Source organism: Leptonotus elevatus, chromosome 19 (assembly GCF_054856555.1).
Source record: "Leptonotus elevatus isolate MCC_2025b chromosome 19, RoL_Lele_1.0, whole genome shotgun sequence".
NCBI lineage: Eukaryota > Metazoa > Chordata > Actinopteri > Syngnathiformes > Syngnathidae > Leptonotus > Leptonotus elevatus.
This window is the reverse complement of record NC_141257.1, coordinates 12,226,955-12,243,114: the sequence shown is the minus strand read 5'-3', so window position 1 is coordinate 12,243,114 and position 16,160 is coordinate 12,226,955. Positions and strand designations below refer to the sequence as shown.

At 40.1% G+C, this 16,160-nt stretch overlaps 2 protein-coding genes across 2 annotated transcripts; both read right to left on the bottom strand.

Annotated features, from left to right (window-relative positions):
* Positions 1–2,769: 2,769 nt before the first annotated feature.
* On the bottom strand, positions 2,770–11,973 carry LOC147158006 (uncharacterized). Its single transcript, XM_086063422.1, has 2 exons — positions 11,787–11,973; positions 2,770–4,100 (listed from the first exon to the last, which is right to left on the bottom strand). The coding sequence occupies exons 1-2, from the start codon at positions 11,908–11,910 to the stop codon at positions 2,770–2,772; spliced, it is 1,455 nt and encodes a 484-aa protein (XP_085919548.1). The 5' UTR covers positions 11,911–11,973.
* Positions 11,974–12,800: 827 nt separating this feature from the next.
* Positions 12,801–15,498, bottom strand: LOC147158005 (uncharacterized). Its single transcript, XM_086063421.1, has 2 exons — positions 15,053–15,498; positions 12,801–14,665 (listed from the first exon to the last, which is right to left on the bottom strand). The coding sequence occupies exons 1-2, from the start codon at positions 15,174–15,176 to the stop codon at positions 13,035–13,037; spliced, it is 1,755 nt and encodes a 584-aa protein (XP_085919547.1). The 5' UTR covers positions 15,177–15,498; the 3' UTR covers positions 12,801–13,034.
* Positions 15,499–16,160: the final 662 nt, after the last annotated feature.

Here is a 16,160-nt window from a genome sequence, read left to right as displayed (position 1 = left end):
CTTTATTTTTGTTGGGAGGGTGTGGCTGCTCCTCTTCTTTAACCTGGAGAGGAAGTCTGACTCCTGAAGATATATTTCACCGACGCCTGCGGGACACAAGAGACACAAGGTTTGGTAAATTCACTTTATTGTGAGGTTATGTATTTTATATTTAGGATTATCACATGGGCCACGTGAGCGCAGTAATAACAAAGCCGGGAAAACGTATGTGTATGGATTGTTAGAAGACTCCTTTGTCTTCCGCGTGTATGTTGTTTTTTGGGTAGAGAGAATGTTGATTTTCTGAATACAGACTGGAGATCGGTGAACAGGTCCTTCGAAGGATTTATTTTACAGAATATTCCGGACACAAGCGAGCTCCCAGCAATGGTGGGAGTCTCTCGCAAGTGTGTCGATTACAGACACTTAGAACTTTTTTATACTATCTTGAAGGGCGGTTCCAAACAGTCCACCTGGAGTTCACCGGACATGAGATAAGACTTTAAAAACATCATTGATTACAGACACTTGAACCACAGACAATGGCCCATTGTTGTGGAAATTGATGAGATCCCAGTCATGACGATAAGATTTTAAACACATAATTGATTACAGACACTTGGCAGAAATTGCGACATCACTCACAAAGACACATCCGCAGATAAAAGTTCTACTGAGGAAATAAATAAATTAAAAGAGTTATGACTAAATCTGGGCAGAAGACCCTCTTCAGTATGTACATATTTGTGTGTAGAAACAACCGATTTGCCTCAGCGTGTAAAAAAAGAAAAGAAAAAAAGGAACAATCGCTTAGTGCTGTGTACAAGTGACACGACGACGTGAAAATTGAAAAAGCAGTTCGGAGAAATTCAATTCAGATCTGAGTAAAGTACCAAAGCGACAGACAAAAACTGTAAACGTAAAGTAACGGAGTGGCCGGATGAAGATTACTTAAAAGAAAAAAGAAAAAAAAGAATACATATTGTTGAAAAGTATTGATTAAGCAAGTGACAAACCTGCTCTGTTCAACACAACACGAGGCTGCTTGCACACAGCGTCCAGCAGCTGACGTTGTCGCTCGTTCTCCTCCTGTGCTCCACAAAGCTCTTTTTCGCACGTCACGTTCGTTGCAGCACACATATTCACGATATCGGCGACACTCTATGCTCACACTTGGCGTCTGCTGAGCCAATTAGTCGCTAACAAAACGCGTCTCCTTTTTTGTGGTGGCTAGTGTTAGAGTAATCAATATTTATATTGTACTCTTTGCGTGTTCAATTAACTGAATGGTGAGATTCTGGTGAAGAAGTCCCTTTGCAAAGGTATCAAAAGCTTTTGATGACAACAATTGAACTCTCTCAAGCAGTGTGTTCAGATTGTGTGTCTTCTCTCCTCCGGCACATCATTATTTATTGAAAAGTGGGTGAATACGAAAAGTCTCCTCCCTTAGCCCACAGTACATTTGTTTACAACTCAGTAAATACCAGAAAATCCCTCTCTACTCCCTCTCCGAGTTCCCATAGGTATAAATCAGATTAGAGAAAAACAATCATACATCCGCCTGTCTCTTCCGACAGAGACAGGTACCAGACTACATACACTCCCTTATTTTCTCAGGAGAGTGAGACAGATACAATAGACAATCCCATTCATTGAGCTCCACAGCTATAACTAAATCCAAAACGGCTAAAATATAAATTGAAACTGAAAAACAATGTTAATAACTTAACACTAGCAAGCTAAGCAAAGCTAAGCTAAACAGGGCCGAGAGATGTTGACGAGCAACGCCTGATACGAATGTAAGCAGACACGAAATGTAGCAATTATTTTTGACTTCTCTAAAGTAGCGACGCACGCACAGTGATGATGTTTAAGTCCATTCAGTCAGAAATCAAGAAGGATTATATAGCGAAGCGCGAAAGCGTGCGTGTCTATGCCAAAGCGGCCTGGAAGGGAGTATCATCGTCACGTGAAACCTACGGCAACTCCAGTTGGACAAATCTCATGTGCGGGGAAAACCAAAATTTAATAATATACAAAAATTTCACGCTGAACGATATATTTACCAGGAGAACAAATGACATATTAAATCTGCATTTGGACGAATAAGAAACACGTGTAGTACCTGTACAGCGGTAGGAGTGCCCAATCAGGAGATCTGTGTCACTGTTGAGCCCCCCTGACTAGATATATTTAATTGGCCTTTTACTTATTTACTCTTTTTAGCAAATTATAACTTGTATCTATTTTTAAAAAGGTTTAATCGGGCAAAGTGCTATTTCAAAGTGGCTGGCATCTAGTCTGGCTCTGTCAGAGTTTAGTGGCTGCCGAGGAGAAATATGATTGTTTGCTATGTGAATCATTTAAATAATTGTTTGCCCCTATACAAAGTAATTGCAGCCTACTATAGGTATATTTTTGCAAAGAATATCATGGGAAAACAAATTAAACGTGGCAAGATATGTGGAGTAAAAAAAACAGAAGGCGGCAAAATATACAGACAACTTAAATAACTTTGCAACACGGAAGAACCCCATTAGCGAATTTATTAGGGAAACGGATGACAGAGAGGCATGGAGGGCCATGATCACTGATGTCTGTAGCAGACCCGGCACATGAAGAAGAAATATACGCATATAACAGGGTTAAGTCAAGACACATACAATATACAATGCAAGTACACAGATCCTTTGTTCATTCAGCGGTAGACAGGATTTCTGCACCATTTTAAAAGTCAATCCATAAATGAGTTCATATCAAGCTTCATTAATCACGGCTATTCTCACCAGCCTACCTGTGCCTCTTAGCTTTGGCATTACTTGAATATATTTGACCACAAACTGAGCAGGCAAAAGGCTTCTCTCCAGTGTGGGTTATTGTGTGCGTTTTTAAGCTTTCTTTTTGAGTAAAACATTGACCACAAACCGAGAAGGCAAAAGGCTTCTCTCCGGTGTGGGTTCTTGTGTGCCTTTTTAGGTGTCCTTTTCGAGTAAAACATTGACCACAAACTGAGCAGGCAAAAGGCTTCTCTCCAGTGTGGGTTCTTGTGTGCATTTTTAAGCTTTCTTTTTGAGTAAAACATTGACCACAAACCGAGCAAGCAAAAGGCTTCTCTCCAGTGTGGGTTCTTGTGTGCATTTTTAAGTCTCCTTTTCGAGTAAAACATTGACCACAAACCGAGCAAGCAAAAGGCTTCTCTCCAGTGTGGGTTCTTGTGTGCATTTTTAAGTCTCCTTTTTGAGTAAAACATTGACCACAAACCGAGCAGGCAAACGGCTTCTCTCCAGTGTGGGTTCTTGTGTGCGCTTTTAAGCTTATTTTGTGAGAGAAACATTGGCCACAAACTGAGCAGGCAAAAGGCTTCTCTCCAGTGTGGGTTCTAGTGTGCGATGTTAAGTTTTTTCTTTGAGCAAAACTTTGACCACAAACCGAGCAAGCAAAAGGCTTCTCTCCAGTGTGGGTTCTTGTGTGCGCTTTTAAGTTTATTTTGTGAGAGAAACATTGGCCACAAACTGAGCAGGCAAAAGCCTTCTCTCCAGTGTGGGTTCTTGTGTGCACTTTTAAGCTTGCTTTGTAAGAGAAACGTCGGCCACAAACTGAGCAGGGAAAAGGTTTTTCACCAGTGTGGCTAATCATGTGTCTTCTCAAATGAAAGTTGCTGCCAAAAGTTTGTTTACATAGAGAATATTTCCAACGTTTGCTGCCAGTGTGACATGTCACGTCACCGTCAGACTGTTCGCCATCAGTGTGAGAAGAGTGTGACGCGTCTTCAGCATCTGACATTAGAGCTAACCGGCTGTCTGCTTGTGATCCTCCACGGTGGTCCTCATCATCTTCAGTTGTTATCAGTTGTCTTGAGCTGCTGCTTGAAGGCTCCGCCCCTTTGTTGTTTTCATATAGACATTCATCTTTAGTCTTCAAATGGACATCAGTCCCGGGCAACTCTGTGAACTCCTCCTCCTCCTCTTTAATGTATAGTGGCAGCTGCCCCTCTTTATTTATGTTGGGAGGATGTGGCTGCTCCTCTTCTTTAACCTGCAGAGGTTTCAGGTTGTCCTCCTCTTTCACGCTAGGGAAGTCTGATTCCTGCCGCTCAGGACAAAGATATATTTCACCGACGCCTGCGGGACACAAGAGACACAAGGTTTGGTAAAATCACTTTATTGTGAGGTTATGTATTTTATATATAACTCTTTGACTGCCAAGCATTTTCAGAAAAGAGAACATGTGAGTGCCAGCTGATTTAAGCATTTTGACTGATCTTTCAAGGTCCACAGAACATTTTGTGTTTGGACTATGGAAACACAGATACTACCAAATGAAAAATTAAACACTCATCTTTCATCAGAAAAAAAAGTTAGTTTCTACCTTATTTCGTTTTTCAGTAATCAACAATAGAAAACAGGTTAGTTTCCCCAAATGCTCTTTTTTGGACCAAAATACGGAGAAATCAAGCTTTTTGTGAAACGATATTATTTCATGCACTCTAGTGAATTTGACACCCTTTTTATCCATGAATGATGCCACAAACACCTAAACAGTGCTATACTTCAATAAAACACTACCACCAACAATGAGAAAGTGTTTTTTGATAGCAAAATACATTTATTTACATTCAACAGTGTAACAATTTGACAAAACAATTTGGCAAACTATTTACAAATGTGTGCAACTGTGGTACTATTTACAATTGTGTGGATGTTTCAACTACACCGTTTTTCTTTTTGTGAAGTATATTGTGTAAAACTCCCCTGCGTGCAAGGGGACGCAGCAGGATTTGCACCACAGATTAGTTTCACTGTGATTGCCCCTTCGAGTGCACTTTCTTGCCGGCCTTTTCTTCCGGGGAGTAGCAGGTTTATACACTGCAGTGTGTGTTTGGCCATGTTGTCATCAAGTCTACTCTCAGGATCATGATACGGTGATCTGGTGTTACGTCTGGCTTCCTCATGTCCTTCAGTTCCTATACCGGGTGGTAAGAGATGTTCTGATCCATCTTATCCACTCCATTCATGGTGGCATCGTAGTCCAGAACCAGTGTCTTCTCCGTGATCAGACTGTACCCACTCCTCCGATGAATATGCATTGGACTCGGGGTACTCTTCATCGTCCGATTGAACGTCCGCCTGTGCAGAAGTGCTCGGTTGTGCACCACGTTTTCCGGCGTTAGCATCGCTAGCCGGTGAGGCTTTACGACGTGATCGAAGCCGCCGCGTCAACCTCGGAGTCACCATCATCATCATCATCAATGTGCTCTTTAGCATTGGCTGATGCTTTTCGCCTTTGAGAAAAATGCTCAAGCGTGAGCTGCTTGCAACCGGTCACCATTTTCGCTTCCTTAGCCATTCTCCCCTCAACACTCTAGCTCCGCCTCACGTCTTCTACTGACTCCTACCCGATCTTGTCCAGAGTCATCGCTGCCATCTAGTGCCCAAAAATAGTCATACGAACTCGAGCTGCTTGATACTTTCAGCAGAGCTTGCCAAGGGTTTCCTCCACCCGTTTCCAAAAAAAAAACCCCATAGTGAACGTCTTTTAACGTCTTTGGCGGCACTCATTTGGATTTTACTAAACGTTTTTGGCGGTCAAAGAGTTAAGATTATCACATGGGCCACGTGAGCGCAATAATAACAAAGCCGGGAAAACGTACATGTGTGTATAAGTGTATGTATGTGTGTAGAAACAACTGATTTGCCTCAGCTTGTTAAAAAAAGGAGCAATTGCTTAGTGCTGTGTACAAGTGACAGCGATGTGAAAATTTAAAAAAGCAGTTCTGAGAAATTCAATTAAGATCTAAGTAAAGTACTGTTAGAGTAGACAATATTAAGTATTGTACTCTTTGCGTGTTCAATTAACTGAATGGTGAGATCCTGGTGAATAAGTCCCTTTGCAAAGGTATAGTTATAACAGAAGCTTCTGATCACACAATTGAAGTCACCCAAGCAGTGTTCTGATCAAAAGTGTGCTCCTCCTTCAGCCCACAGTACATTTATTTGCAACTCAGTGAATACAAGAAAATCCCCCTTCTCCTCCCATCAGCAAGTTCAGCAAGTTCCCATAGGTATAAATCAGATTAGAGAAAAACAATAATAATAAGCCTGTGACTCCCTTCTTCCGACCGGCAGAGACCGGCCCTCCCATTAAAGATAGCAAACACAAACCCGTTGCCCTTTCTCATGAAAGTAACACAGATAAGAATACAATTCTATTCATTGAGCCATACTGCTATAACTAAATCCAAAACGGCTAAAATATAAATTGAAACTGAAAAACAATGTTAATAACTCATCATTCCCTCATTTGAGCTCTTGAGAGCTCAACACATTAAAACATTTTTTTCAATGGTTGTGTGGTAAAAATAATTATCCTTAAAACATCCCTTTAGCAAAAGAGGAGGTAGTTTAGCAATCATATGACATTAAAAAACAATTTGATACATTTAAAAGATTTTTAGTGGAATAAGCATAGCATATGTGAGGCTTAACATAAAATGTTGTTCATTAAAAAGTGTCGCAATGTATCGGCAGACGAATATGTGTTCTTTGAAGCCATCTCGTGATGAAGTTCTTTGTTGAATGAAAAAAGTGACGCAATAGTTTTTCTCTTCTTTAAGAATCTGGGGTAGATTACCCAAATTCTTCGATTTGTCACCGGGATTATTCTGCCCGAAAATGTGACTCTTCGTGGAATTATTGCCCAAAAAAAAAGGCACTTGACTTGATCCGTTGAATGATGTCAAAACGATGTCGAATGATGTCGAAACGGCCGCTCCAGAACGAACACTGGGTCAGCTGACGTGGCTCCCAGGTCGGAGGTGATAAGATTGATGATCATCAGTTGATGAGATAGCTGAGCCTGGCACGTCTCCGGAAGCCTTGTAGACCAGTTGTGGAATTTCGTCTCTCCTTTCAACCTGAGAGCGTCTCTCCTTTCAACCTGAGAGCGTAATATGTTTTTAGTCTTCTCATAAACCCACATAAATTTTATTTGGAGGAAAAACCCTGATAGTTTTGTTAGTTGGGATTAGTAAATGTTATTTGGTTAAGATCCGTAGGTCCTGTGCTGTTGGAACAGGAAAATATCTATTTTTGTGACATTAAAATAGAGCCCAGCCTTTGATTGAGTTGAATGACATTCGCTCATTCATTAATATAAGACAGAGTTTGTAAATATTTATTTTTCAAATAGGTTTTGTTCAATAATAGGTAATTTTTTACCACGACTAAATTTGTTCTAAATTTGCATAACTGTGCCTTTCACCATCCTGAAAGTAATCATTTTACTAGCATATCATATATTCTCTTCCCAGAATCCCATGACCGGCCGAATCATGATGATCCTGGAAAAAGCTCACATATATTCATATTATCTATACTCTTTTGCAAACACTGGGCTCCAAACATTACATTTTTCAAATGTGATTCTGAGATAAAAGATATAATATAATATAATTACCTTTATCCGGCGAATATGCATTATTGTCCTCTTTCCCGCTGCAAGCTTACCTTTCTTCCACTCTTGTTTTGTTCCCTGTAGATTTCTTCAAACTCAAACTGTGAATTATCCCATTCAAACTCATCCTGTCAATTGGAGTGTAGGCCGATACCCCACAACCTTTTTAATTTTGTATTTAATTTTCTAATTCGTCTACATTGGTTAATTTCTTAAACATAAACATTTGACAAAGATCCACTGATTTTTTCAAACACGTCAAGATAAAGGGAGGATAAAAATAGAGACCTCATAACTCAAAAGACGTCATAAATAACACAACCCTCTAAATCAGGCTATGAGATAAACAAAAGAGCACAAAACACTATAAAAATGAACACAAGCAGATACAATTTAAGACACTAATATATGATGACTTTGGGACCATAAAAATAGAGGTAACCATATTAATCTAATTCTCCTAGAGTTAAGCAAACTAAAAATTATTTAAACTGCTAATCAACCTCACCTCTTTTACAGATTAGTGGGGCTGAGGATAAAATTACACAAAATTTACAAATATCTACCATTTCCTTGATTTAATCAAACTAAAAATTATCTTCAAACTGCTAATCTTTTACATATTAGCGGGGCTCATAAAAAACACAGCACACAAAATATTTCTGGGATTCATAAATCACAGTGCTGTGAAAAAAAAAATCAAACTTAGCCATCAAACTCTTAGTTAGTCTTTTACGTGTTACCACTCATGTTATTCTATAATTTATTTTATACTATAGCTGCAGCTGGACGAAGTCCAAAAAAGTTCCTCACGGGGGAAATAAAAATATATCGTATCATATCATATTAATAAAATTCCCATTGTACCAATTCAGAAACTGATTCTCCCAAAAATATAGGCACAAATTTAGTAGGCTATAGATTGAAATAAATTTTCTCAATCCCTCATTTCAAATTTACATATGTCGTTTTCAATTTCCTGAAATATCTTGCTATAGATCACAGTTCCCCACTCAACACATTAAAAATGCCTTGCATACACCGTGCAGCATATCTCTGAACAAGGATCACATCCCATTCCGACCACCAACTTTCTTAGTCCAGTCCCCCAGCAGAAGGCAGGACGGCAGCTGTTGTCAATGTTCAGGGCGGGGCTGTGTCAGACAAAGTTCGATGAGAGGAGACATCTGTAATGAGGCTTGTACACAGTCACTGGGCATTGTGGAAGTTGAGCATCATGTTTTTTTAGGCACAGGAGGAGAAGACTGTTGCTCTGGGCTTTTGACCTTTGATCTCTGCCACATCCATTCAGACGCTGTCTGCAATGTGGATCCGATGACACATTTTCTTTCTGAGAGCTCACCTGACCAAAAAATGCACACTCGTTGATACAATGCATTAAAAATGCCAGATTGAGGTTATGGGATCATAGCAAGACAGTTCACTTCCTGCTTTCTCAAAAATGTTTCGTAAAAAAACAGCCTCTTTTTTTTTAATTTTAATACCCCTTCCAAAAAGCTACTAGCAATACTTGCAAATACAACGTATCAGCAGCTGGGGCGCATCCCGTTCGCAGTTTGTAATCAGTGAAGGCCATCAAACCCTCATCTGCCTTGGAACTCAAACATCAGTTTCTGAAATGACACACTCAGAGAAAAAACAAATATTAAAAATCCTTATCATTATGTCAATTTCAAAAACATTTATAACTCCTTATTCAACTATCTTACTTCCAGCCACAGCTATACATATGTAGGCATAATTATGTCAACTCAACACAGCTCAAACAAAATATCCTTATTTTATCATTATTCTTTAATCATTTGTCCCGAAAAGGGAAAGTTAACAAATTAACCATCTTCATCAATCATTAAAGTGTAAAGACTATTGGCTCAGTCACTAAAATAAATAAATAAATAAATAAAAATAAAACACTAATTTAATATTCTTCTACAAAAACTCAACAATATCTTTCAAATACTATTACTTATTTTATATTGTTTATCATTCCTCTCTTACCATTTTGACAAAGAAAAAGTCCCATTACGAGGACACATTATGCTCTAACGCACAGCCCCCTCCTTTTCTTCTAACCTAGAAACGGGGGGGGGGGGGGGGATCTTAACATTATACATCGCAAAACCCATTTTATCACATTCCCATTAATAAAACAAACGCCACTATCACAACAGTCTCATCTAACACAAAACAACACCAAACTTAGTTAAAAATATTGAAGAAAAACAAACAAAATCCCCATATGCACATTTCTCACTCACAAACCCCCACCTTTTAGAAGCTAGGTCACACACTCAAATACATACGCACACACTCTTTAATCATTAGAAAATAATAAACGGTTTTATTCTATCAATTCGTTGTCTACAAATCTTATGGCATTTAAACCGCAGTTTTGTACGGTGATTTCAATAAACGGGTTAACTTCGAACAAACCACCCGTAAACTGCTCCACAAATGCTGGAGTCATTTTAGCATCAAATTCAGTCACTACATCATTACCAACAAAGAAAATACAAAAGTCTGACGTACCATTTTGTCCAGCGAAAGCTTTTCATACAATCGATCCATAGTTTGTTCTTTCATTTTTCATCGACGCTTTTTTTTTTATTTTCTCCACATGGCTGCGACTCACATGTCTATAAACCGGAAGCGCATTCAGGACAAACCATTCTGTATCTGGGTCGAAATCGCCTCCATTTTGTTTATAGGCTATTTTACTTTCGGTTTCAATACAGTGACGTCTCACTTTTAATATAATAGTTCAATAGGTTAACACATATGGCCACACAACAGACACACATAAGAATCACGTGACCTCTCGTTTATACACAGCGGTTATCCAATCCCGCTGAGCTAAACTGTTCTCCATATATTGCAACATTTTTGCAAGGCGCTCATTTTCAAACTAAATTGTCACGCGCTAACGAATCAACCGTAGAACAAAAGGAATTCATACGGTAATCCTGACCCCAAAACTACAATCGTAGGAACGCCAAAAATAAAATAAATCACGTAATCTCTCGATTGCAAATACAGTAACATAAATCCAATTATTACTGTAATCAACCTGGACCCCTCAATACTGTTCAATTTCAAACAGACGCTTTTTCAAAAAACATATTACGTGTACGAGAACTTTCACACCAAGAGCCATGAACAATTATGATACTCGTCCTCCAATTCGGCCAAAACTGCTTAAAAAACAGAAGCGCATACCATAATCTTCGCGATCCCTAGTAAAAAGAAAGACTTTTTACGTCATCCGGCAAACCCTTTTATTCAATATATATTATGGTCTAAGGATTCTTCATAGTGTGACGAGAAACAAAACAAATCAAAAAAGTAACCGCTATTTCTTCCTGTACAAAAAAAGCTTCATCTCTTTGAGTCTGCATTCACGTCACTTCTAAATGCACCACCCCACGACGTGTTTAGTTCAATATCGTCGGAATTATCCCAACTCTCTAACGACATCAAACTACAACTTGTTCACACAGATCTCATTTAAAATTTAGACAATTTGGAAGACGAAAAACCAGTTGCAGCGGACCCAAACAGACAGAACCTCTCTACGTGGATACAAGTCTCCACTTACCGTACTTTATTTATTTAGGCCTAGAAGTTCCGCCCGTCCGTGAACGCCGCATCTTGCTCCACGTCAAAATACCACCATCCGTTAGAATTCAGCGGAGGAGACCATTCGTTATAATTCAGCGTCGGGGATCACCATTTGTTAGAGTAGACAATATTAAGTATTGTACTCTTTGCGTGTTCAATTAACTGAATGGTGAGATCCTGGTGAAGAAGTCCCTTTGCAAAGGTATAGTTATAACAGAAGCTTCTGATCACACAATTGAAGTCACCCAAGCAGTGTTCTGTTCAAAAGTGTGCTCCTCCTTCAGCCCACAGTACATTTATTTGCAACTCAGTGAATACAAGAAAATCCCCCTTCTCCTCCCATCAGCAAGTTCAGCAAGTTCCCATAGGTATAAATCAGATTAGAGAAAAACAATAATAATAAGCCTGTGACTCCCTTCTTCCGACCGGCAGAGACCGGCCCTCCCATTAAAGATAGCAAACACAAACCCGTTGCCCTTTCTCATGAAAGTAACACAGATAAGAATACAATTCTATTCATTGAGCCATACTGCTATAACTAAATCCAAAACGGCTAAAATATAAATTGAAACTGAAAAACAATGTTAATAACTCATCAGTACCAAAGCGACAGACAAAAACTGTAAACGTAAGGTAACAAAGTGGCCGGATGAAGATTCCTCTCAAAATAAATACATACATATTGTTGAAAAGTATTGATTAAGCAAGCGACAAACCTGCTCTGTTCAACACAACACGAGGCTGCTTGCACACAGCGTCCAGCAGCTGACGTTGTCGCTCATTCTCCTCCTGTGCTCCACAAAGCTCTTTTTCGCACGTCACGTTCGTTGCAGCACACATATTCACGATATCGGCGACACTCTATGCTCACACTTGGCGTCTGCTGAGCCTATTAGTCGCTAACAAAACGCGTCTCCTTTTTTTTTGGTGGCTAGCAAGCTAAGCAAAGCTAAGCAAAACAGGGCCGAGAGATTTCGACGAGCACTGTCTGATCCGAATGTAAACAGACACAAAATGTAGTGAATATGTTTGACTTCTATAAAGTAGCGACGCACGCACAGTGTCGAGATTTAAGTCCATTCAATCCGAGATCAAGAAGAATCATTTAGTGAAGCGCGACAGCGTGCGTGTCTACGCAAAAGCGGCCTGGAAGGGAGTATCATTGTCACGTGAAACCTACGGCAACTCCAGCTAGATAAATCTCATGTCCGGGAAAAAACAAAAGATAATAATTTACAAAAATATCACGCTGAAAGATATATTTAACAGGAGAACAAAAGAGACATATTAAATCTGCATTTGGACGAATAAGAAACACGTGTAGTACCTGAACAGCAGTAGGAGTGCCCAATCAGGAGGTCTGTGTCACTGTTGAGCCCCCTGACCAGACGTATTTAATTGGCCTTTTGCTTATTTACTCTTTTTAGCAAATTATAACTTGTATCTATTTTTTAAAAGGTTTAATCGGGCAAAGTGCTATTTCGAAGTGGCCGGCATCTAGTCTGGCTCTGTCAGAGTTTAGTGGCTGCCGAGGAGAAATATGATTGTTTGCTGTGTGAATCATTTAAAGAATTGTTTGCCCCTATACAAAGTAATTGCAGCCTACTATAGGTATATTTCTGCAAAGAATATCATGGCAAAACAAATTAAACGTGGCAAGATATGTGGAGTAAAAAAAACAGAAGGCGGCAAAATATACAGACAACTTAAATAACTTTGCAACACGGAAGAACCCCATTAGCGAATTTATTAGGAAAACGGATGACAGAGAGGCATGGAGGGCCATGATCACTGATGTCTGTAGCAGACCCAGCACATGAAGAAAAATATACGCATATAACAGGGTTAAGTCAAGACACATACAATATACAATGCAAGTACACAGATCCTTCGTTCATTCAGCGGTAGACAGGATTTCTGCACCATTTTAAGTCGATCCATAAATGAGTTCATATCAAGCTTCATTAATCACGGCTATTCTCACCAGCACACCTGTGCCTCTTAGCATTGGCATTACTTAAATATATTTGACCACAAACGGAGCAGGCAAAAGGCTTCTCTCCAGTGTGGGTTATTGTGTGCATTTTTAATTTTCGCCTGTCAGAGAAATTTTGACCACAAACCGAGCAAGCAAAAGGCTTCTCTCCAGTGTGGGTTCTTGAGTGCGTTTTTAAGCTTCCTTTTTGAGTAAAACATTGACCACAAACGGAGCAGGCAAAAGGCTTCTCTCCAGTGTGGGTTGTTGTGTGCATTTTTAAGTGTTCTTTTTGAGTAAAACATTGACCACAAACCGAGCAAGCAAAAGGCTTCTCTCCAGTGTGTGTTCTTGTGTGTTTGTTTAAGTTTCCCTTGTGAGCAAACTTGTGACCACAAACTGAGCAAGCAAAAGGCTTCTCTCCAGTGTGGGTTGTTGTGTGCATTTTTAAGATTCCTTTTTGAGTAAAACATTGACCACAAACCGAGCAAGCAAAGGGCTTCTCTCCAGTGTGGGTTGTTGTGTGCCTTTGTAAGTGTCCTTTTTGAGTAAAACACTGACCACAAACCGAGCAAGCAAAAGGCTTCTCTCCAGTGTGGGTTGTTGTGTGCATTTTTAGGTGTCCTTTTTGAGTAAAACATTGACCACAAACCGAGCAAGCAAAAGCCTTCTCTCCAGTGTGGGTTCTTGAGTGCGTTTTTAAGCTTCCTTTTTGAGTAAAACATTGACCACAAACGGAGCAGGCAAAAGGCTTCTCTCCAGTGTGGGTTCTTGTGTGTCTGCTTAAGTGTCCCTTGTGAGCAAACTTGTGACCACAAACCGAGCAAGCAAAAGGCTTCTCTCCAGTGTGGGTTCTTGTGTGCACTTTTAAACTTATTTTGTAAGAGAAACGTCGGCCACAAACTGAGCAGGGAAAAGGTTTCTCTCCAGTGTGGGTTATTGTGTGCATTTTTAAGTGTCCTTTTAGAGTAAAACATTGACCACAAACCGAGCACGCAAAAGGCTTCTCTCCAGTGTGGGTTCTTTGGTGCACTTTTAGGCTTCCTTTGTAAGAGAAACGTCGGCCACAAACTGAGCAGGGAAAAGGTTTTTCACAAGTGTGGCAAATCATATGTCTTCTCAAATGAAGGTTGCTGCCAAAAGTTTGTTTACATAGAGAACATTTCCAACGTTTGCTGCCAGTGTGACATGTCACGTCACCGTCAGACTGTTCGCCATCAGTGTGAGAAGAGTGTGACGCGTCTTCAGCATCTGACATTAGAGCTAACCGGCTGTCTGCTTGTGATCCTCCACGGTGGTCCTCATCATCTTCAGTTGTTATCAGTTGTCTTGAGCTGCTGCTTGAAGGCTTCGCCCATTTGTTGTTTTCATATAGACATTCATCTTTAGTCTTCAAATGGACATCAGTCCCGGGCAACTCTGTGAACTCCTCCTCCTCCTCCTCCTCCTCCTCCTCCTCCTCCTCTTTAATGTATAGTGGCAGCTGCTCCTCTTTATTTATGTTGGGAGGGTGTGGCTGCTCCTCTTCTTTAACCTGCAGAGGCTCCAGGTTGTCCTCCTCTTTCACGCCAGGGAAGTCTGATTCCTGCCGCTCAGGACAAAGATATATTTCACAGACGTCTGCGGGACACAAGAGACACAAGGTTTGGTAAATTTACTTTATTGTGGGGTTATGTATTTTATATTTAAGAGTATCACATGGGCCACACGAGCGCAATAATAACAAAGCCGGGAAAACGTACGTGTGTGTGTATATGTGTAGAAACAACTGATTTGCCTCAGCTTGTTAAAAAAAAGGAGCAATTGCTTAGTGCTGTGTACAAGTGACAGCGATGTGAAATTTTAAAAAAGCAGTTTTGATAAATTCAATTAAGATCTAAGTAAAGTACCAAAGCGACAGACAAAAACTGTAAACGTAAGGTAACAAAGTGGCCGGATGAAGATTCCTCTCAAAATAAATGAATACATACATATTGTTGAAAAGTATTGATTAAGCAAGCGACAAACCTGCTCTGTTCAACACAACACGAGGCTGCTTGCACACAGCGTCCAGCAGCTGACGTTGTCGCTCATTCTCCTCCTGTGCTCCACAAAGCTCTTTTTCGCACGTCACGTTCGTTGCAGCACACATATTCACGATATCGGCGACACTCTATGCTCACACTTGGCGTCTGCTGAGCCTATTAGTCGCTAACAAAACGCGTCTCCTTTTTTTTGTGGTGGCTAGCAAGCTAAGCTAAGCAAAGCTAAAAAAAGCTAAACAGGGCCGAGAGATGTCGACGAGCACCGCCTGATACGAATGTAACCAGACACGAAATGTAGTAATTATTTTTGACTTCTCTAAAGTAGCGACGCACGCACAGTGTCGATGTTTAAGTCCATTCAGTCAGAAATCAAGAAGGATTATATAGCGAAGCGCGAAAGCGTGTGTGTCTACGCCAAAGTGGCCTGGAAGGAAGTATCGTCGTCACGTGAAACCTACGGCAACTCCAGTTGGACAAATCTCATGTCCGGTAAAAAACAAAAGATAATAATATACAAAAAATGTCACGCCGAAAGATATATTTTTTCCAGGAGAACAAAAGAGACATATTAAATCTGCATTTGGACAAATAAGAAACACGTGTAGTACGTGTACAGCGGTAGGAGTGCCCAATAAGGAGCTCTGTGTCACTGTTGAGTCCCCTGACCAGACGTATTTAATTGGCCTTTTGCTTATTTACTCTTTTTAGCAAATTATAACTTGTATCTATTTTTCAAAAGGTTTAATCGGGCAAAGTGCTATTTCGAAGTGGCCGGCATCTAGTCTGGCTCTGTCAGAGTTTAGTGGCTGCCGAGGAGAAATATTATTGTTTGCTGTGTGAATCATTTAAAGAATTGTTTGCCCCTATACAAAGTAATTGCAGCCTACTATAGGTATATTTTTGCAAAGAATATCATGGCAAAACAAATTAAACGTGGCAAGAAATGTGGAGTAAAAAAAACAGAAGGCGGCAAAATATACAGACAACTTAAATAACTTTGCAACACGGAAAAAGAACCCTATTAGCGAATTTATTAGGGAAACGGATGACAGAGAGGCATGGAGGGCCATGATCACTGATGTCTGTAGCAG